General features: G+C 36.3%; 1 protein-coding gene across 1 annotated transcript in view; it reads left to right on the plus strand.

Moving 5' to 3' along the window:
• Positions 1 to 23,014, plus strand: part of SLX4IP (SLX4 interacting protein) — an 81,012-nt gene that overhangs the window by 29,425 nt on the left and 28,573 nt on the right. Inside the window, 2 exon segments of the mRNA XM_050895101.1 lie at positions 11,327 to 11,416; positions 14,763 to 14,886. Coding sequence (XP_050751058.1) covers positions 11,327 to 11,416; positions 14,763 to 14,886 — 214 coding nt within the window.

A 23,014-nucleotide genomic window follows, 5' to 3' on the forward strand; every position in this document is an offset into this window, starting at 1 on the left:
TGTCAGAGCATATGGGTCGTTGTGGACCTTTGGATTGACCCAATGTAACTTTTTATGTATTTAAAGTGTACATTTTGTTACATAAAATCAACACTATTTATCATTTTAAGTGATTTTAATGTTTTCCACGTGTGTTAGGATTGCTGCTAATTATCACTGGAACTTGACTTTTATAAACATAATCGTGGGAAATATTTCCCACATATTCCTAATTAGTAACATAATCCACGGGAAATTTGAAAAAATTGGCTTTGAAATTTAAAGCTTCAACTTTTAAAAAATGCATTCCCAAATATCAGTTGAAATCCTGGGTACTGATAGTCCTTTTTAACATTACCAAAATTATGTCCTTTTTTTCTTTGAGGCAACAGCTTTTTTGATCTCAGTGAAATAGATAAATATTTTTTGAGAATAATTCAGTCCTTCTTGCCATTCCCTGCCTCCCAGCTATAAAATAGGACTTCTCTGAAATCTTGGGAGCATGTTGTTTCTATTATACTTCATAATAGGTGAAAATGAGCAAATGTGTTAACCATACTGTCTGTACCTTATATTAAAAACAAGTGTTTTCCCTTGGGTTTTCATTACTTGATTGACCACATGTGAATATAATACCTATCAATGCACTTAGTGTGAAAAAGAATTATAGAAACTGACAAAACCAGTTACAGATTAAACTATACTTGTGTAAAGTTTGTTTCTTTCTGTGTCCATTCAATGTTTGTTTTCATGTTAAAAACAATCGCACTTAGTTTGGATCTTCTTTTCCCCTAGTGGAAGAGACTTGAGTTAACTCATTTTTACAAATCTTTAGAAGAAAAATGGTAGGCAATTCCCCCCCTAACCTGAGAAACTGAGTTGTAGAAAGACGAATATTTGCAGAAGGATTCACTTTTTTTTGTTACAAATTTTTTATATGCCTGCTAGGTGCATGTAAATACTGATTAACATATGTATCATCTAATGCTGTACACACCTGCCTGCCTTATAGGTTGGTGATGTGTTACTGGGTGCCTTCTGAAGGCCTGATGTTAGAACAGTGTCAGGTGTACTTTTTCAGCTGCATCTGATTTAAGTTAAGATCTAGTCATCCACCACCTGCTTTTCATTGCCCTATTCTACTACCAGAGGTTGCCACTTCTTAAGTTTCCTAGAAGAGATATATGAGTAGTCCACTCCCTCTTTATTTCTATCAAGCTCAGTAGTTTTTAGTATGCATTTTAAAACAGAATTTGTATCAAAACTGGTTTAGTTAGGGGACAGTTGTACCTGTTCAGTTCTGGAAGCGGTAACCTCTGGAAGAAGATGGAGGGAGAATGGGCAAGGACAGACAAATGGGGAAATAGCTTCCTTAGCAGGTTAAATTTTAGTCTAAGCAGCTGTTCTGGTGACAAACACCTCCACCAGGAATCAGCGGTACATTTCACAACTCATTCTTGCTTGTTGCTAAGTCTTCAGTGTTCAACTACGTTAATATTTTACATATTTTTATAAATCAGTTGTTGCTCCTATTCCTTTTGTATCAATTTTTCTTTTTATTTATGCACAAAGTCTATATATTATATACACTGTTCAATGCCAGATGAAAACAATTTTTTCCCTTGGACATTAAAAAAAAATTATATTCTTTTGCTTTCCAGCTGGTAATTCCTTGAGGTTTTCGCTGATCTGTTTCCATTTTGAAATACCATGTATTCTCCATCCATTTAATTCTGCTTTTCAGCAGCAAGAATTAGAGCATCACTTTTTCACTTGAAAGGCTCATCTGTTTCTTCCCTTGTACCTTTGTAGATAAAGCATTGATTGTTTTGTTGAGCTTTCCTCTGCTTTATGTTGACTAAATATGCTCCCACTTAATTGAAGGATTTTGTCCAAAGGGTGTCACTTTTGTAATATGCCTTTTTCAGAAGTGAATCACTCTTTTCTTATGTTGTTTCTGAAAAAGCTTTCATGCAGTTCTGAAACTTTCCTGGCTTAGCTTTGTTTCAAAGACAAATTAGTTAAAATGCAGAGTTAAAAAGTACTTCTTTTACGCACTTGGAAAATGTAACATTTCAACCACTTAAGCAAATTTAACAATATTAAGAAATTTGGCTTGCTAGTCCTTTTTTGCAAATAAAAAAATACTTTATGTTTTTGTCTTAAAGTCTGAGCATGTGTAATCAATGTATCTTTAATCTGTTAAATTATTTTGGCATAAAGATTTAACATCTGCAAATATTTTATATTGAAACATGGACTGCAGATGTTTGGTTTGGTTTTCTGTTGCCTCCTGCTTCCCACTTCAGTAGCTGCATGCTGCGGTAGGTAACATCTTCATGAGAGGGAGGGAAGGAAGTAAATTTTAGGGCAGGTGAGACCTTGTCTCTTAGTATAAAAAGGAATCAGAGGCTTTGTGAACTAATTGCAAAGTTGGGGAGCGTGAAACAATTTCCTGCATGGGACCTGCCCTCACTTCCCCGTTCTGTTTTTGTGAGAGGGAAGTCAGCCCATCCCTGCAGCTGTTGTACAATAAACTCAAGAAATATGTTACTGGATGCATCATACGCTTGAGAACTGCTGCTCCCTTCATCTTAGTAATGTGCACATTACCTTACCAAACAAACATTGTGGTTTATCTCTTCTTCACCTTACAAGAATTTTGTAAATTGTTTTTTCCGTGCTATCCAATGGCTGGATTTATTTCCTCTGGCAGAGTTTACATCAAAAGATACTGAGGGTGGTGTCTTTTTACCCTAATTTTTATTGCACTTAATTTTCTAGTCACGACTAGCATATGCAGAAACATATAAAATCAGGTGGTACATTACTAAGCTCCTTAGCCATCCTGTATGGTTCTTCTTTTCATATGCTTAACAAATACATCAGTAGCTTGCCAATGCATACTTGGTGATCTTTTGTTTATACTTTAAAGTTTGGCTCATTAATATTAAAATATAGCATGTAGAGCATGTATGTGAAAACCTGTGAAAATTATTTAACAAGTTAAAGGTCTGAACAAGGCCCTCAAGCCTTTTTATTAGTGGCTGTAATTTCTTCAGAAAATTATATTGTCACTTTACTGTTTGTAATTTTTAGGTTTGTTGGAAACTTTAGTCATCCCTGCTGTTTCTTAGCAGGACTTTAAGCAAGCCCTTTTATGTATTATGAACCTCTAATTATTCTAGTTGTTTTAACCAATGGCTAGACTTGTGATAGTTAGAAATAGCTAAATTTGAAATTCAATTTAGTTACTCTGAGGAAGTATTGAAGAAGCTGATAGTGAACTAGGTACTTCTCTGATCTACAGTGCAGAAATCAAAGGAAGTAACGATCATTGTTAGGGTTACCAATTCTCAATACTTAAGATGATGATACCTATTACTGTAGTATCTGATCATTACAAAATGAATGATTCAGACGTGCAGAGCTTTTTGTACAGGGTGCGTACTAGTTCCTTTGTCTTTCCACCTGGGTAAGAAACTAAATCCTAGCACTGACTTTCTAGAACCACAAAGGACATCCCAAATTCCAGTTTAGTACAGCAGTGACAAGGCCATTCTTCTCATCATGAATCACTTCTGTAATACCAAACTTTTATTGTTGATAGCTTAGGGTGAGAGCTAGGTAAGGTAGCTCTAATCTTTACCTGCACCCACTCACCAAAGATCAGGTGATATATAATAACGTGTTATCCTGTGGCACTCTATTGGTGTGTCCAAGCCCTAGGAAATGTCCTTAAAATTTACAATTAAGAATTAATTGCATTTAGATAGATTGTGAATAGGTTGAGCTATCCAGTTAATAAGGCCTCTCACCCTCCCCAACTCAAAATGTCATAAATGCAGGTTGCTGCAGAGATTAGTATTCCTTCATCGCTTGCTAGTTATGATTTAAAAAATACCATAGTTTTTATAATAGTATTTTACGACAAAAGGGTGAAAGCAGCTTGTTGGAATCTCAAATTATCTTTTTATTATCTTGAACAAATACTGTGCTGCTATTTCTGTTTTTCTGGATCAGTTCTGACACAGGCAGGGACATGGTATATATCCTTTCAAAACAATGTTGAGATTGCACTGTTACTTGGAGACTTTGCCCTGAGGAAAAACTTGCTTTTTGCAATTGTTTGAGCTCCAGCTTCATGGCTCCTTTCAATATGTAGGCTACAAAACCTCCTACGGAATTGGGATCAGACCAGCACAGATTGACAACCTAAATTAAGCTTAATTCTCTCATGCAATTTAGGCCTCTTTTTCAACATTGTACCTGATAGAGCAGTTCTCCAAGACCAGTTCAGATGTTTAGATTAAGTAATTACTGCTTAGCCTGACTGTGGGTGATGAACTGAAGGGCTTTGTTTGCACTGAAGCATTCTTATGTTGCTAAAAACATGCAGATCCTTTACGTTGGCAGATACTTAAGGTGTTCTTGAAGGAATTGTCTTGATTAATTTATTTTAATCTGTTGATTTGGGTGGATCTCTTGCAATTACGTGCTTTAACAACAGCGTATTAGTCCTTAATTTGAAAGTCTCCAGTATCATACACAGCTCTATCAGATTTGAAACTACTTAACATTTTCCTAAGGGTTGAATCATTCACAAGTATATCTTGTTTTCTTTTTCCCATCATTTCTTATGTTTAATATCCTGTCCATCTGCATCTTTTAAGAGTCTAAAATATTGCCCTGATGTTGCATCCTAGTTTCTTGTGTTCTCAGACCACATTTCTGAAAAGTTTGTTCTAAAGGCTTGTTCTCTGCTTGCACCTCTTTTGCTTGGCATGGGAACCTCTGAATGTGATCTTAATGCTCCCATAGCTCATTGATTGAATTTTCAGATAACTACTTCTTTTCTTCCACTAAAACACCAGAAAATTAAACACTCCTCCCTTTAGGAATTTCTCATACATAAACTATACTCCTAAAAAAGCAAGCCAACCACTTGCAAGAGATTACTTAGATATAACTTGTATTCAGGTTATAAAAGGGGGAATTTCCTCCCTGCTTTTGGAAAGTCTGAATGCATTTTAGGTTGCCCGATTCCTGCTGAATCTGTGTATAATTTAGTACAGCTATCTTTGACAATAGATCTTCAAGTTAGACCCCCTTATGCCATTGCTGTTGATCTGCTGCTCCCTTTTTAGTGTTGCAGAGTGATCCCATAGATTTTTGAAAGCAGGGGACTGCAAAGAGCTAGGCAATGTTAGCTGATGGCTATAATCCTTCTTTAACAAGACCAGCTATTTGTCAAAACTCTTCTACAACTCTAGTAAAGAAAATAGAATCCCATTTGAGATTTCCGAACGGCAGCCTAGTTGTTTGCTGGACACTCACAAAACTGCAAGATACAGCCCAGATACTGTGAAGTTTTCTGAAACATAGCAGAGCTCAGTCTGTTGGCATGAGTTCCTACTTACTCTTCCAGTTGTGCGCATCTTCCATCTTTTCCCCTTTTTGTGATTCCAGATCCTGTAGTCCCATTTTGCATCTAGTACAAGCAGCTGTGGATTCCCCAATAATATGGTGAATGGCTCAGCATTGAGGATGGTTTTGGGTTACTACTCATCTCCTCAGAGCCATGCAATATTTATAACAAACTACAAGCTTTGCAAAATTTCCAGAACCAAGGAGTTCTCATCCAGAAAAGAGAAAAGGTCAAAAGTGGAATATACTTCCCCCCCCCGACATTTGCTTCTTGTTTCTTGAGCATTCTGAAGAATGGACTTGTCTCATCAATTCCTTGAGGGTTCCTGCTTGTGGCTCCTTCTGGAGCCTTCTCTCTGGTCTGTTCTGCTCTCTTTCTGAATCAGCTGGTGAGAAATCCTTTTATAATCACCAGTTCCTCTTGTTAGGTGACCTTCTGATTAATCTCATGACAGTAAAACCAATCACTAGTGACCTCGTGGTTTCTAAACACTCTACTGAAATTCAAAGTTGAAAAACCATCTTGATTTGAACAGTAACTAGAGAGGCACTATTTCTGTGCAACTTGACTGTATGGTGAAAAAAAATTCGATCCTTTTTTTTTTTTTCCTAGGAGGAAAACCCCCCAAAAACAAACTCTGGAGATTCTGGAAAAATATGTAGAAAAGCTATGCACATACCAAATTGTAACTATCTACTTAAAAGAATGAGAAACGTACAGTGTCAGGTGTCACCAAACCTCCTTTGCTCCCATATGGCCATCAGCAGTGGTGGTGGCATAAAGAGCTATCCTGACTCATGTGTTTATGCAGGTTGAGGCATTGACTACTGGAAAAGTGTGTCCTACAGTCTGGGAAAACTGTATATGGCCTCGAATCATAGTGCTCCTAGACATGCTTGTAAATGAAAGGCAAATTCATTTTGTATAATGACAAATACATCTCCTGTGCTGTGTGCTTACTTGCTTAAATGATTTTTGCCTGTTGCTATTGCTGTAGAAGAGAAAAAGTCAAAATATTGAAAATGATTGGTGCTAAATGTATAAACAAAAGGAAGACACATCATTTTCTCCAACATAAGAAGGACATGGACCTGTTGGAGCGAGTCCAGAGGAGGCCACGAAGATGGAGGAGGGCCAGAGGGCTGGAGCACTTCTCCTTTGAAGACAGGCTGAGAGAGTTGGGGTGGTTCAGCCTGGAGAAGAGGAGGCTCCGGGGAGACCTTATAGCAGCCTTCCAGTACCTAAAGGGGGCCTACAAGAAAGCCAGAGAAGAACTTTTTACAAGGGCATGTAGTGATAGGACAAGGGGTAATGGCTTTAAACTGAAAGAGGGTAGATTTAGATTAGATGTAAGGAAGAAGTTCTTCACCGTGAGGGTGGTGAAGGCACTGGAACAGGTTGCCCAGAGAGGTTGTGGTTGCCCCATCCCTGGAAGTGTTCAAGGCCAGGTTGGATGGGGCTTTGAGCACCCTGGTCTAGTGGAAGGTGTCGCTGCCCATGGCAGGGGGGTTGGAACTAGATGCTTTTTAAGGTCCCTTCCAACCTAAACCATTCTGTGATTCTATGAGTTATGTCTCTGGAAGCCCTTTTTCAGCATTGTGACGTTTTTGAGTGGTCATCGGGATCTAGTCTAGTTTTTTGAACTATTGACATCATCTGAGAGTGGAATAAAATTATCACTGTAACTAAGTATCACACCTTTCAGGGAAGAGGTAACATCAGAAAGAAACAGTCCCCGTATGCTTAACCTGGAGAACTAAAGTTTTACAGTGTAGGGCATGCTTCTCTCCCAGTGGAACTGGGAAATGTGTTTCAGAATCGTCTTTAATTAAAATTGATTATAAACAAAGAAAGGCTTATAGGGAAGGGTATTGTCTTTCTGTAGACCAATTAATATAACAAACTTCCCAAGCTTTTGGTACTACAAAGACTGTTCTGATTTGAAGCAGAGGCAGCAAACTTCAACCTGCTACTATTATGCTGATGGTGTCACCTATGTTTGCAGCTATCCTTCTGGGAAGTGAAAGCGTGTGTGACAGTTGCAGCTCGCCTCCTTCCCGCCCGCCCCCAGAAGCTGGCCAAACTATCATATGTTTCCTTTTCAACTAAGCATCAATTAATTCTGACCCTACAGCCCGCATTCGTAGAATAATCACAGAAATGGGAAACGCTAATATGTGTCTTGGGAGGCTGGCTCTCCAGTCCTGTTTGGCTTAATGATACAGCACGTTTGGAATGATGTAACTGAACACAAACTCACCATGCTTATCCACAGCATCCCAAGTATTTTTGTTTATAATGACTGTTGTTATGCTATTTGAAGGGATGCAGTTTAAAGAAATGCAAGTACCCATGTAGGAGCACCCTGATTGTAAAGATGAGCATAGCAATAAAAATTATTTGTTTGGGTTTATCTGCTTATTGGGCGATTTGACATAATAATCCACCATCTAATATGTGCTTATCCTGGGCCAAGATTATAACAGGTTATGAGCAGTTGACTTTCCTTGACTGACTTACCACTTCGCGTTGGTATTCATTCTGTTTATGTTACATGTCTGGTTATCTTTTCCATTTGCAGAATCTATGAAGTGTTTGATGTATTTGTGTAAACAATTTGATTCCTGAAAATATGTTCTGAATTAGATGCCATTACTGTACAACAAAACACTAACAACATTCTGAGATCATGTAAAGCCCTTTGTTTAATAACAGTGAATGTTATTAGACTGTTACAGTAAGTACGTTAACATTAAAAAGCAGCTTGTAAAAATGAAGAATTTTTGAATTCTAGAATTATGGAGTATATCTAATTGGCACATCTGTTTCTGTCTTTAATTTTTCAGTGAAATGTTTTTCTATTGATTCTTGACAGAAGCGTTTCCCATCAAATCAGGCGTTTGGGTTTCAGTTTTGACAATCTAAAAATAATTTCCAGTGCAAATTGTGCGATTGAGGTTGAAAATATAAAATTAAAAAGTTCTGTTCTTTTTGTTTGCCTTTCAGTTACAGTACTTAGGAGTCACGAGTTGCTTCTTGCAGCCACAATGACTGGAAGCACTTCATTTCCTCTAAAAGAAAAGCTAGTATTTTCATGGAATTGCATGTCTTCAGAATAAAAATAAAAAATATTTAGAAGCTTTTATAAGATCACCAAATCTGTTAATATAAACAGTATACATTTTTCTTCCACTTCCCTCTGTTCCCCACAATTATTTGTATTGGAATTTAGTCTGTACAGGGAACTCTTCCTTTGCTGCTGGAGCAGCCAAAGCTGTATTGAGCTGCTTAGTGAAAATATCATACATAAAGCTGTACCATGTGAAAGCATATAAAGTATAAATACAGGTGTAGGGTATACAAGGTATTGTATAATTTGAGAACGCAAAGGAGCTTGCATGGGAGCTGTTGCTTGTATGATGTTCAGGACTCAGGAAAAATAGGAGGTAACGACACCCACAAAGATCTGTGCTTATATTCTCCCCATCTTCCTCTTTGTCTGTGACAGTTATGCTTCCTTGTGTCCTGTCCCAAAGCTGTTCTAATTGAGTGGCAAAACTGTTGGCTTTTGGATATTGAAATAGTTCCAGGTATGCTGTCTACAAGAAGAGTGCTCCAAAACTCAGAGGGATAGAAATCTTCCCTTGGGAAAGCTTGTCTATTACAAGGATTTACACATTATTCCTATATATTTGTTTTTCTTTGAAGTAGTACAAATGTTTGGTCTGTTTGTAATATTTTTAAGATAATTTTGAACTGTTCTATTTTATAGTTTCAAATATGGTTCATTATTTTCTTTTTTCCAGTTGTTTCAAGATTGCAAATGAGACAAATATTGCCATTCAAAAGAAAATAATTACAAACATTCTCTCTCCTTGAAAAACAGGTCTATACTTTGCATCTGTATGTATATATAAAGTTTCTGTAGTCAATAGAAAATGATGCAAGCTAACATGTAGCGTTTGATAATTTGAATTTTCTTGATGTATCAAATACTTGTTCGTTGTTATAAGTGCTGAACTATGAATAATTTACTGGCTTTCTCTTTATAATATGCAGTGTCTGCTAACTTTGAAGTTCAGTAGTCAACTCAAAAGTTTGCTGGAGCTGACTAATGATTCACCAGAGATTTTTGAGAGATATTTTGTCATCAATTTAAAGCTTGGAGAGGTTTGCTGTTGCAACCATCTGGTAATTCTTGGTTCTCTGGAGGAAAGAGAAGCCTTTTGATAAAATAGATCAAAGCATTCTGCTCTTTCAGTGGCTGATACCTATAAGTAACTTAGAAGTTTCTCAAAATGATTTCACAATGCCTGTCTCATTTGCCAAACTTTTGTATTCTAGTTATGGTACAATATTGGTCATGAATTATATTTTAATTATATTTAAATCATTATTTAAATCATTATTTAAATACTTCTGGCTAATTTACAGATCTAAGTGTTTTGTAAACCCAGAGATTTCTAATTTGCCAAATATGCTACCATGATTAATAAAATCAATGCTAAATCTTGTTGTTCTTTGTACTAACTGTACAGGTAAGGGTACTCTCAAAGACTCTACTTCTTCTATACCATAAGCCTAAGGTATAGATGTACCTCTTAGACTGTAGGTGATGTAGAACTATAGTGTAAAAATATATGTTATACTATTTCTAGAACTAATTCTGTTAGCAATTGGAATTCTGGCATGGGATTTGCAGATGTTTGGCAGTGAAGAGCAAATATGGGGAGAGAGAGAGTTAGGACAGGAAGTGTGCGCTGCAATGTCCACTTGAAACGAGACCAATCGAATGCTGGATTGCACATACACATTTGAGATTTGTCTGGAATCAGGATGTTGTTTCTATTCCATCAGACATTCCGGATGTGCAATTGCCATGACCGCACATGTCCAGTCTTTTCAAAGAGTGAGTTTATTGCATCACAAGTGCGGCACAAGCAGCCAAAACAGAATGATGAAATTGGCTTTTACCTTGCAAGTTGTTTAGTTAAAGGATGTCTGAGTGAGATTTGGTGCTGTGTTACAGTAGAAGAAAGGGAAAGCATTAGCTTGTAATGCACCATACCTCTGTGCATGAAAAGAGGCAGTATTCTCTTGCTTTAGGGGTGAGTTAGTGCACAGCGGAACTAAGGCGATGTGTTTGTGCTGTTCACTCTTCCTTATATTAGAAGGTCATTGTAATGACTGATGTACTGACGAAAGAACATAATTAAACCACTTATGTCACACTGTCCTCAATTAAAGCTTGTCAAGGAATTTCAGAAATAGTTCATGTGTCTTGGGATGTAGCCTGTATCATCCTAACAACTGTATATAGTGTTTATTAATAGGTTAGCCTTATTATCATTTAACCATTCAAAGTATAGTATTGGCTAAATGGCAGATGTCAATGAATTATTAGGTGGTTTCCACAAGTTCTTCAAACTTGATGTTCTTTACATTAGGTAGTTTGGAGAGAGGAAAAGACTTCTAAAGAGGCTGAGTTTTTAAGGACTTAATAAATTAAAAATGCAAACTAGGTAACTAATATAGTACTAAATTCTCAGAAAACAGAATGATGGGAGTTTGGTGAAGGAATAGCTAATTTTTCAAAGTTAAAATTTGCTTGAACTCAGATTTAAAAGTGGCATATAGATAGCAGAAGAAAATATCATGTACTTGTGCTTGTTGTTATTGTTTAAACTTTTCAGTGAGCTATCCAAGATAGGTCTGGTGCTCTTGTTTCTCATTAAGCTCACAAACAATGGTAAATTTGTAATTCCATACTTCATAATCTTCCACAGTTTTATGTTCTGCCTGCTGTATCTCTGAATCAGATGCATATGCTTACCTGATTGTTTACCTCCTTGTCTGCTCAACATGTGCTTCCTAGCAGCTACAGTTGAACATTTTTTTTCTTCTTCGTTTTTTTTTCAGTGTGGGAACTTTGCTGTTTTGGTGGATGTTCATATTTTGCCCCAAGGCTCCAGTAAAGACACCAGCTGGTTTTCAGATCATGAGAAAGAGGTACAACAAATATCAATTCTACTTCAAAAGCATGTGGCTGCAGGGAAAAAGTTGGATTGCCTTGAACTGTTCAGAATTTTTCAATGTTATGAGAATATTGTTAGTTATACCTAACCGTCAACGGCTGCTGTGGGACCCCTAAGTCAACCATATGTGCTTTTTGGGTCACTAATGACCACTTTCAATTTGCCTTTTAATTTTTAAACTCTGTGTGTGTGCATACATGCATGTGTGTATGCTGTTTTGATTCTTCTGACTTAACTTTTAATTTTAAAAACATATTTCTCATGAAAGTTTGTAAATTATCCTGAGTGATATAAAACAGATTGTGACAGGTATCATTTTTGCAGAGCTTATTGGTGAAATATCTTTCTATTAATTGTTTTTTTCTCATTCGGAGAAGCATGACTGATGTTGCATTTAGAAAGTGCAAGAAAACGTAATGAGTATGCATGTTAAACTATCGTAGAACCATTGTATCTTCTGAAAAGAAACTTCCAATCTTTATTTTTAAGTCTATCATTTGTATATCCTGACAACAGATGAAATTTTGGAAAATCAGTGCATCAGTGACCAGCAAAATTATGAATGTAACTTTCATCAGATTCTGTGTGATTTCTGCTACAATCTTGTGATGAGTTACTGGTGGGAGTTTTCCCCTGTTTCAGTCTGTGTGGGAACTTGAGAAGTTCCCTATTGAAAATGAATGCAGGACATGTTTCAAATGCCTGTGGACTTTCCCGCAAGTCTCTGTTACGGTAATTTTCAGCAGATAGCCTTCCTAATAATGGCATAATTAACTTGTCACTGCAGAGCATCCCCATACGTCTCAAAGTAATACATTCAAATAAAATTAGAAGCAGCAATAAATTAATATCCTGAGGGAGTGAAAGCGGAATATTTAACAGCATGTGGTTCATCCGATATGTGCTTATTAAGCAGAGAAAGAGGAAAATAGGGGAAATCTTTTAGACTACTTTTTTCTGACTAAATGAATACTCATTACCCCTTCTATTTATAACCAGTTTTACTCTCCTGGTTATCTGACTTTTAAGTGTTTTCAAAATGTATTTTGTAAGACTGCCAAAACAAAAGATATGAATTTCAGGAAATTAGATCATGATTGATTTAATAAAGAGGCATGACAGGGCAGCATTCATTAAATTTCTGTGACCGCACATTTTGAGTGAAGTGCAAAGGTTGCATATTTTCGACAACCGAGAAGTGTGATTCCAATAGCTTTACAATTCGCTTCCTGAAAGTCCTATGCGGAATCTTTGTTAAAGTGGGAAGAAAAAGGTCAGTAAGGTATTATAGACAAATTATGCCTACATATTTTTTTATGGGAGCTTTTACATATTCATCGCAAGCAGGTTTCTACATTTTTGTTGTTTCCAAATTCTGGAAGATACTAATGGTGGTACAGCCCTCTTTGCTTGTCTGTGGGAAAAGCAGATGCCTCTTAGACCTCTTGTAACACAAATATGATTTCTGCTGATCCCCTGCTTACCCTGGATGAAAGTCAGTGGCTGCTGTTTGTAGCAAATGGAGCCTGGGGATGCGGTCCCAGGCAGAAGGAGGGAGCGGTGCTGGCTTGTCAGCTGCCAGCTCCTGCTTGGAGCATGGGTCATGTAGAGCAGGCTAGGAACTAAATGAGTGCCTATAGGCATGAGGCTGGTGTGAGAAAATACAGTGCATGTTGTCTAGCTGGGCATTGTAAAGACCACAGTTTGCACACTGCTGTCACATGCGTTGTATATAAAGTCATCTTGGGATTGCTGCGAGATGCAAATTGACGCATTTGGGAGCTTTTCTCTCTTTCTGCCCTTCAAATTTCCCTGCCCTTTCTGTCCTGTATCTTCTCCCCTGGAATAACAAAGTCAAAGTTTTATCTTTGTACTTTGAGGAACATTTATTAAACTGATTTCTATTCATGTCATTGGTATGATCTCTCCATATGCTTATAGAAGGTCTCAGTTACAAGTTCTTTTTAGCGGTGGAAAGTACGTAGAGACGATTCTCTTGAAGCCTGCTCTTGTTTATGCTTTCTTAAATATAGGTCTGTGTAGTTCTTTGTGGAGAATCATTTCAATAATATTTCCATAAGCATAACAAGTAAAATATTTTCCATGTAAATTAAGGAAATGCATGCTAATCTTTATTGTTGCAGAAGGAACCAAATGCACACTATGTTTCCGCTGCTTTCTAGATCTTTTCATTCTAACCTGAACGCATAGTCCTGTGAAGGAATGTGTAACGAGATCACTTTAATGAGTTAAACAGAAGAATAAGTAAATACAGTATTTTATAATTATACTCTTCAAGCAGAAAGGAAAATGTATTTCTTACTGTAAGGAGAAAACACTGTTTGTGGTTGACCAATATATGTGCATTGCTTTCATTTAGAGCAATACATTAAAAATTTGTTGCTCTGCATACTTTCTAGATTAATCAAAAGTAAATTTCAAGCCAAGATATTGTAGTTTAGATAGTACTAATATAATTTTGTCTATTGTCCAAATACTGTAAAAAGGTAAAATGATATTTTTGTGTGCCACAAAGTATCATTTCTGTGAGCACATAGTTATGCATAATGGAAAATGAGAATACTGAGGGAAAAGTCTCAAATATGTATGTATTAATCTGAAAACTTATTCTGGTATTCAAGAGATTAATTTTTTGCTTTTACTCCAAGTTTTTTTTCTATGGTTATTCTGGCTGAAGGGTTTGTTCTTCTTGAGTAGTATGTGGTTTTTATTGTGCTTTGCTGAAGGAAGTATGAAAGATACGAATGGTTATGTTTAGCAGCAGAAAAATAAAAATGAACTAGAGAAATCAGGTTGCTGTGACCTAATTAGCTCTGAGTCTTCCCCCCAAAACTACACTGAATTGAACCAAAATATCTGTTGTGGTTTGTAAGGATTCTTGCAAAGAAATAGTGTGTTGACAATTCCTGGGAGGATTTTTACTAATATTTTGCTTAAATACCTAATGTTATGATACATTTTTAACATGTATTTTTTTCCTACTCTGCATACAAATGAAACTAATTTGCTGTTCAAAAATTATTAGTATTGTAATATAGCATATTTCATCTGCCAACTGAGAATTTCATAACATACTTCCTCTCTTGTTTTGTAGCAAAATTTTGACACCCCCCTCCCCTTGTTCCCATTCATTTCCTGAATTATGTGCTTCTCACCTCTATGTAATACCTCAGTACTTAATTGCAGATAATGTTTTTCCTTTTTATCTGAAAGGGAGTGATTTTGTATTGATTTCTGCTGTGTGTCTGTGGGCATGTATGTAAATTTAGATCTACATAGGCCAATGATTACTCTTTCAGGAGGTCTGCATGCTGCTAGAAGAAGTTGTGGCTTCAAGGGTCAAACACTACTTGGAAGCGTCTAAACAACGTGGTCAATGGAAATCAATGGAACATGCACCATCTGGTCCTTTGTTTCTTACCGGTAAAACAAATTATTTAACTTATTGTGAAATAAAGTAAGATAAAGTATGGTGGAAACTGCTGTTCTTTATTTTTTCCATGAGAAATTTGCCATCGGGAAAGCCAGTAAGCCTGAAATAGCTGGTGTTTGGGTCTGCAATTACTTCAGCTATGTTATTGAAAAAATTAAGTGGGTTTTAATTTTCTATGTTATTGAAAAATGAACGTAACGCTTGTACTATTAGTATGAGAGCCTATAATTAGACCTAAAAAGAATAAATGGTATAATCGTGGTCCTCCAAAATTGATGGAAATCTTGCTGGTTTGTTAAGCCTGCTTTCCACATTTAGTTTAGAAGTTTTTAATTTAGAAATAATATCTTTACTTCTCCCTCTTCTGACAGTCTGTTCAGTCTTAAAAAGTTGCTATGATGTGATAAACGGCATTTGCCATTTCACCGGTGTTACTGCAGGTTTGGCAGTAGCGTCAATGACCTTGGGAGTAATTACTGTGCAGAAGAGAACAGTAGTAAGAGCATTTATCCAATTGGAACTTTTTTTTTTGTGTGTGTGTGGTGAGACTAATAGGTGCAATTTCAGTACATGCATGTTTTAAACTAAAGATAATGATCACTACAGCTTGTGCTCTAATGTTAGATCAGCTTTGGGGCTAAATGTCTTGCCAGTTTTTATTTAATGTTATTTCACTAGCTGTTGTGGTCATCATGGTGGGTTTTACAGTTGATAGGCTTATCTGTTGGTGTTATATCATACAAGCAATTTATTTTTAAACAGTTCTTAGGAAATGACTTTTTTTTTTTTTTTAATTACCAGCCTGGAACCATGTTATAAACTTGTCACAGAAAAGAAGGGCTGCAATAGTAAAGCCCTGTGTTGGCTATGGTTTCTCACATTTCCTTAAATATATTGAAATAGATCTGTACTGAAATATGAATTCCGCAATTAATGTAATTACATACTTACAATATGCAATCAGTATACTGATACAAATTCTTGAATTCAATGTATATTAGCGATTTTAATTCTGAACAAATTCTTTGCCTCTCAAAATATTTTCAGTTATTGAAAAGGTATATTCCTATAGAATTCTAGTTGATGGTTGCGGCTTTAAACACTATTATCAATATTAATCAGTGTTTTTAATAAAGAAAACACAGGTTAAATACTGTGTGGTTGGCTTATTATTGCAAAATTTTAGGCATATATGGGAGCCAGATTGTTATGACATGACAGGAGGGTTTTTTCCACCCACAAGAACACAATACCGCAGAAGCAAAAAGTGCTTCAGGACATTAAAGGATTTTCAAACCCTTTTTTTCCTTGCAAGCTGTAACTACATTTTATCCCTTTAAAATATTATTAATGTTTAAAAAACGCATGAACTTTCAGATCCCCATGCTCTTCTAGTTTTGAGTGAACAAATAGAATTTTCTTACAGTGAAAGCAGAGAGACATTACAGAGGGTAGGATCAGAATTTCTGAGATTTGTTGAGGTTTTTCTATGTTTTCTTTTACTGAGTGATATTTTTTATTATTTATTTTTTAAAGTTTCTGCCTCAGTAAAAAATAGGTTTTCAAAAATAATGATTTTGTAAGATAAAACTGCCAGACATAATAATTGTGTTTATATATGCAGACAGATGCAACACTAATTTGAGGGTGCTCGTGATATTTTAGGGTCTTATATTTTCTTTATATCATGAGCTTTTCAGTAAAAATACTGGTATGCTGTCCCAGGGTTGTGAACTGATCTTCTATTTGACTCTTCCCCTTATTTCCTGAAAATGAAAAACTTAAGGATATGCATTTGAGGAGGTCATCAGTAATATCTGTGACAGTTTTAGATTAAAGAATATTTACTTTGGATGCGGTAAAATTACTGTTCCATCAGTTTTCTGCAGTTAATCTCACTGTTGTTAATTAACACTAAAGAAATAAAGGAAGAAAACAGTCTGTGATAACGAACATTCATGTTCAACTTAATTTCCAAATCCATCTCTTCCCTCTTCTCTCAGCCTGCTTTGCTCAGGGCTATAATTTGTAAGAAAGGAGTGCTTTGTTCAAGTCCAAGAATCAAGTTTATTCAAGTTACATTCAAGTCTGTTCTTACCTGAGAAGGAAACAACAGAATAGGTGGGTGTTCACCAGAGCAACTGGGACCTACCTCTAAGGGACTGATCCTTTTAGGTGAGCCACAAGTGTAATGGTCTAGCAGTTATCATCACTCAAACATGGCTCCAAAACCTCTTGTGTTTTGCCTTCCTCTCTAGGAGCACAGATTCTGTTTGTAGAGTACAGTGATAAGTTTTTGTGGTTTTTTTTCACAAACGAAGCGCAAGATAGCTGGCCAGTATTTGGCTGGCAGCGTTCTGTGGTACACAAAGAAATGCACAAGCTTGGTATGTGCCTAACTACATACACATACTGTAGGTGCTGCTGGTGAAATTTTTAAGCTTGCAGCTATTGTTGCATTTGGAGGTTATTAAAAGTTTTTGAGCTCTTCAAACTGAATGTGGTTTCTTGTGCTCAAAGTTATGCAAGTCTGTGTCTAGAGTTTCACTGCTGTAAAACCCCCGCTATTGTAAGGAAGACTGTATCTATAGAAGGAACATTAAGATGCTTATGAGCTGGTTACTTACTACTACAAGTATCCCAGGTCAGCATTCCACCCCTATTTGAACTCCCATCTTTTCAGGTCAATTTTAATTAGTTTGCTCTCCACATCACAAGATGTATTCAAAATTTATTAGAATTAGAATTATTAGACCAGTATTAGTAAGATTTTAGACTACCTCTAATATCAAAGCATGTTGTATTAGGATTTTCTTCAGAAACAGAAGCCAAGCTACCTTACTTTGAGCAGATCTCATCCTGCTGTCTAGATCTGTTGAGCAGAGAAGACTCTTGTTAAGCTGGCTACCATAACTATTTTGAAGAGAAAATTTTCACCTATCACAATTTCTTTTTAGTATTAATGTTATATTATATTTAATATTAATATTATTTAATACCACCTTTCAGTTTTGTGACACATATTATAAATATCCATGCATGTTACTTCTTAATTTACATTTCGTTTTCATTTAAGTTACACCCACACAGCAGTGTGTGGTGGGTCGCATACCATCTCATTAGGAAATCTGTGGGTGTTACACACAGGAGAAGAAAGAAAGAAAGAATGGAAAAATGAGAGAAAGTAGCCAAGACAAGCAAGTTCTTCCTATTCTTCCTTCTGTCTGAACAATTTCCCCACCCCTCCCAAATGGCCAGTATGTACAATTTGCCAAAGTAAGCTTTAATTTAGTCTTTGGACATAGGCTTTGGTATAAACTCTCTGTTTCCTGTGTTTAATTAATGTCCAAACGTGTTTGATTTTGGTTTGTTTTATTTTTTTAAGAGAAAATTAAAATGGGGTAGATTTTCAAAGATGTAATTTTGCCTGCATCCAATCTGCATGGCCAAAATCATGCAAGAAGAGCATCGATCAGGTATGGTTTGCTTGCATTATTTGAAGTTCCATGAATGTAAGCCATCCAATAACAAACCCCATGTATTAGTGAGTTTCTCTCATTAAAAAAACCCCACTACTTCACTTTACAAACGTATAATCTTTAAAGTTAGAACTTACGTTTTTATATATATGTGCCATATGTTTTCACTTTGCACCACATGCGCTACTCAGTAACATATACTGGTTTTTGGTGATGATGTCAAGCATGTTAGTGTGTCATAATGCTCGCCTACTGTAGACTTAAGCTAAAAGCAGAGCCTGTTTTTTCGTATTCCACAGAAGGTGGCTGTTTTTGATTAAGAGCAATGAGAATTAAGTAACAAGAGGCTATAAAGAGGGCCGAGTGGAGATATTAAATGCGGGGGAATGACAAAGGGAGAACTGTGGACAATTAAGGAAGGCGGCAAAGTTTACATGGACACAGAGGAAAAGGAGGATGTGGAAAGAAAATATGGCTGGTAGACATGTCCACGTTAGAAATGGAAGGAAGGAAGAAGGTATCTTGTAAACTGACCTTCTTCCCCCTCTTGAGGGAGGAAAAAGTTAACTATGTTTATCCTACAAGTAATTTTCAGATCTTTTCTCATTCCTTCCCTAGCATCCTTGTTGTTTTTCTTTGCTTGAGGGTGGAACATTTTTGCTCTGATTTCAGACCTTTTTATTGTACAGTCTCTTCTACAGTGAAAATAATTAGAGAGCATGCTGTCACTGGCACAATGAGCTCCCAGCTTGATTTTATCTGCTTTCTCTGGGATTGTGTATTTTTTTTTTTAATATTTTTAACCTAGTTTTCTAAGGAAACGGGGCTTATTGTGATCATGTTTTCTCTCTGTGTGCCTGTTTGTCTGTCCATCTTTTTCCCAGTTGCTTTTTGCAAATGTGATTCAACTTTATTAACAGGTAGAAGTCTCAGACGTTAAATTTTCAGATATTAACTTCTGATAAGCTTACTAAAATGAGAAACTGGAAGAAGTACAAATGCTATTATGAATAGTTCAGCCTTACAAAGATCTGGAGTCAAAGTTCACGTCTTATTTAGTATAAAAAAATGCATAAGATGCAATTTCATAAGAAAATACGTTTCTGTTGCTTATGAAACTGTTTGTTTGGCTCCTGTAAGCACACAAAAAATATACAATAAATCATGATGGTAAATATTCCGAACTATTTTGGCCTTGCATTTTAATTTGAACATTATGACGTTTTTAAGGAAAACGCCTTTTCAGACTGCCCTAATTTGCTTTATGAGTGTTCACTATTACTGTAGAACGTGAATTGTGTAAGATGTTCGTAGGGTATGTTCCACATTACAATCCTGTAGCAGCAAAACTGATTTATTCCCACCCTCCCAGCTGTTAACTCTTACTCCTCTGCTGTGAAACAGTGTTTTGTTTGGTTTTAACTAGAATCTTTTCACCTATCTGGCTTAAAGAGCAACTCCACAAAAAATTTGATGGGTATAACTGGAGGGAAAGTAAGCTATGGCAGATAAACTACCATAGGGGACTGAGGAGGACAGAAGTCTTTTAAAAGATCTTTGATGTTTGCAGTTGCACATTGTAATTTCTGTCTCAAAAGAATTATACTGCAGTTTCTTTACAATGGACTCATTTATGATTTGTGGCCAAGTCCTGCAGATCTTTGTGAACTTTAAACTTACATTCATCTGTCTGTGACAACAGAGCCTCATAGCTCCCTGAAGTATGCAGTAACTTATGCAATAACTTATGAAAAATGTTTTGATTAGTATCTTGTACTTAATATTTCCTGTATTTGCTTTAGATTACTTTTTTCCATTTTTTACAGCCAGCTAATGGGGAATAAAGGCATCTTTTTTCACCAAAACATTTTTCTTCTAGAAGATCAAGGTTATATATCAGAATTTTTTTTTTTTTGTTCTTTTCTCAGGGTAGAGGATGTTTGACAAGAACAAAAAACCGCCATACTTATGCACTGTTTGGGTATTTTCTTTTTAGTGATTATTTTTTTTTTTTTCCTTACCTTAGATTATGATACAATAGAGTTGGGAAAAACTCCAAGAAGGGCAACAAAGATGATCCAAGATGAGGAAATGCAGTACAGGGAACATACGAAATACAGGGAACAGTTAAGTGTGCTAGGACTCTTCAGCCTGGAAAATACATGAATTAGGGGGAACGCAACAGAGATCTATGAAATAATTTCTTCTCTCATTCTCTTCCAATTTGAGAACAAGAGGGCATCAAATGAAGGTATTGGAAGCACCGTGGTAGTTAGCAGAACTGTGGAACTCTTTGCCGAAGGGTAATGGGTATGATAAAAGCTTACGCTGAGTCCACGAGAACATGGGAGAGTAATCCAGGGAGGGTACAGAATTCATAAATCTCCTTTCGTTCAATAAAGGCCTGAGTTGAGAGTGCTTGGAGTTTGGGAGAGTATTGGGGAAGTAACCACATGCACTTTGCTCTTGTATTTAGTCTCCCCTTGTAGCCATTTATAGCGACTTTTACATGCAAGGCATTTAGCTATATGGGCCTTTGATCTTACCCAGTATGGCCTTTCTTATCATTGTACTTTTCTGGAAAAAGCCTGCACTATAAACTGAAAACTCATTAGTATGTCAGAGAGAGTCGGTGTGTTTCAAAGATTGTCAGAGAAAGTTCTGCACTTTCTAGATTGAAGGATCTACCTTTGTCTTCCTGTTATTACACTGATATTTGCAGAGACTTTAGCAATTGCTGTCCTTGTCTTACATGGGACATTTGCAGCTGCAGCACCAGGTGGGTTGAATGCGTTCTTATTTTACTTCTTCCCTAGTTGCAGCTCCCATGTGAAGTTATTTATGGTGTTGGATAGGAAATGAAATAGTGTATTTATTTTAAAGATACCCTTAATAAAGTGTTTTATATAGTTAGTATTGTGGTGAAAAGAAATATCATTTATTTAAAATGACAGGAGAGTTGTTTAATTTGGTGTATTTTTGTGAAGAGAAAGAATTTGGTGTTGGTTTTGAAAACAGCCTTGACCTCTAACCTTTAATTACTATCTGCCTTAATTCATTCTGTTTCTTTCTCTTGCTTCTTCCATCTTTTTTCCATCTTTTGTTTATCTCTTGTTTTATGAAAAGAAAAACAATATTATGAAAATTACTCTTCAGTATGTGTGTGTGCAAAAAAAGTGTGTTTGCATGCACAAACATTGACAGCTACTATCTTACACATCTATATAAGCTACAAAGGTCTTTCTATAGCATCCAAGTACTTCTGCATAGTAATTTTGCTGTTAGTACTTCAGTTCATGCAAAGACACATATATTTATGCAAATTTAAAGTTTATCTTTGTAGTTTTCATTAGATAGTTAGGCAAAAAGTCAGTATCCATTAATCATGTGTATTTACAAAGTGGAATTATGTCTCCTCTTTCAGTTTATCAAAGCTGGCTAGAAGTTGATAGGCAATTAATCTCTATCAGTTAAAAATGAAGTTTAGGATACTAGTTTGATGCAGATGTTGCAAGTTAGGCAAGATGAACCCCACCTTTAATTTCTGATTTGATATTCACTTGAGAATATCAAAGTGACTCTCATCTAGGCCAGGGAACATACAGCTACCTTTTGAAAGAGCCCTTAGCATCTGTTTGTCCCGAGTGGGAATTCAACATTTGTGGAATCCACACAGAGTGGTTTTGAAAATCTGTCCCTGAGCACTTACCATTTCTTATTTGACTGCCTGATTCTTCTTTGTAACAGCTGTTTCTCTTGAAAGTACTCTTTCTTGTGTGCTCTGTACAGTTTTTTAAAGATTCTGTAGTCACTTGGAAGCCAGAATACAGAGGGATAGGTATCAGTGTACAGCTTCTACAGACCTGTTCAAGCACTAGGCACAGCTAGAATAGGTAGCAGATAGGTTTGGGGGGTTTTTTGAGTGCTCACTGTTTCAGTTGAAATTTTCTGAAGAATAAGTTTGACTTTAAATTATCTTCTCCCATCTTTTGTGAACATGGCAAATAGGATTTCTGCTAGAAGCATTTTATAGATTCTGTGGTCTGCATTGAATGCTCGAATTCCTTGTGTTGGAATGTCTAAAATACCAGAGAAGAAATTATTTGGTCAGTATGATGGACCTGACTTTCCTTAGCTGTCTGACCTTTACAAATATGTGTGTGGGATAGCTCAAAGACTGTGCTGCCTGGAAAATGCTACAGATAAAGTAGTGAGGGCAGTTTAACATAATATGTGCATTCTGCTGAAGTAAAGCGTTTGCAAATAATGTCTGAATCTGGTCATATCTTTTGTGTTTGGCTAAATTTTTAATGTAGTATGAATACGCCTTTAGGATTTCATTTTTTCAGCTTGGGTACGTATGATTGTGTGTATCACTTGCTAACATACATAGTGGGTTGCGTTGTTTAGAGGCATATCAGGTCTACCTCTTGTGCGTTACAAAAACCACATACACTGCATTGCTGTTGTGCTTGTTGTCCATGTCGCACATGCAGATAATGCTGTGTCTGTGTGCAGTTGTGGTGGCCGTCTGTTTGGGACTTTGAAAAACCTCTGAAAATCTGTGTGTGTTACTGGGGCAGAAATTCTACGTTTTTAGACCTAAGTAGTCTTGTTGGGCAGTGATAGGAGCCGTGAG

Source organism: Gymnogyps californianus, chromosome 3 (genome assembly GCF_018139145.2).
Source record: "Gymnogyps californianus isolate 813 chromosome 3, ASM1813914v2, whole genome shotgun sequence".
NCBI classification, from domain to species: Eukaryota; Metazoa; Chordata; class Aves; order Accipitriformes; family Cathartidae; genus Gymnogyps; species Gymnogyps californianus.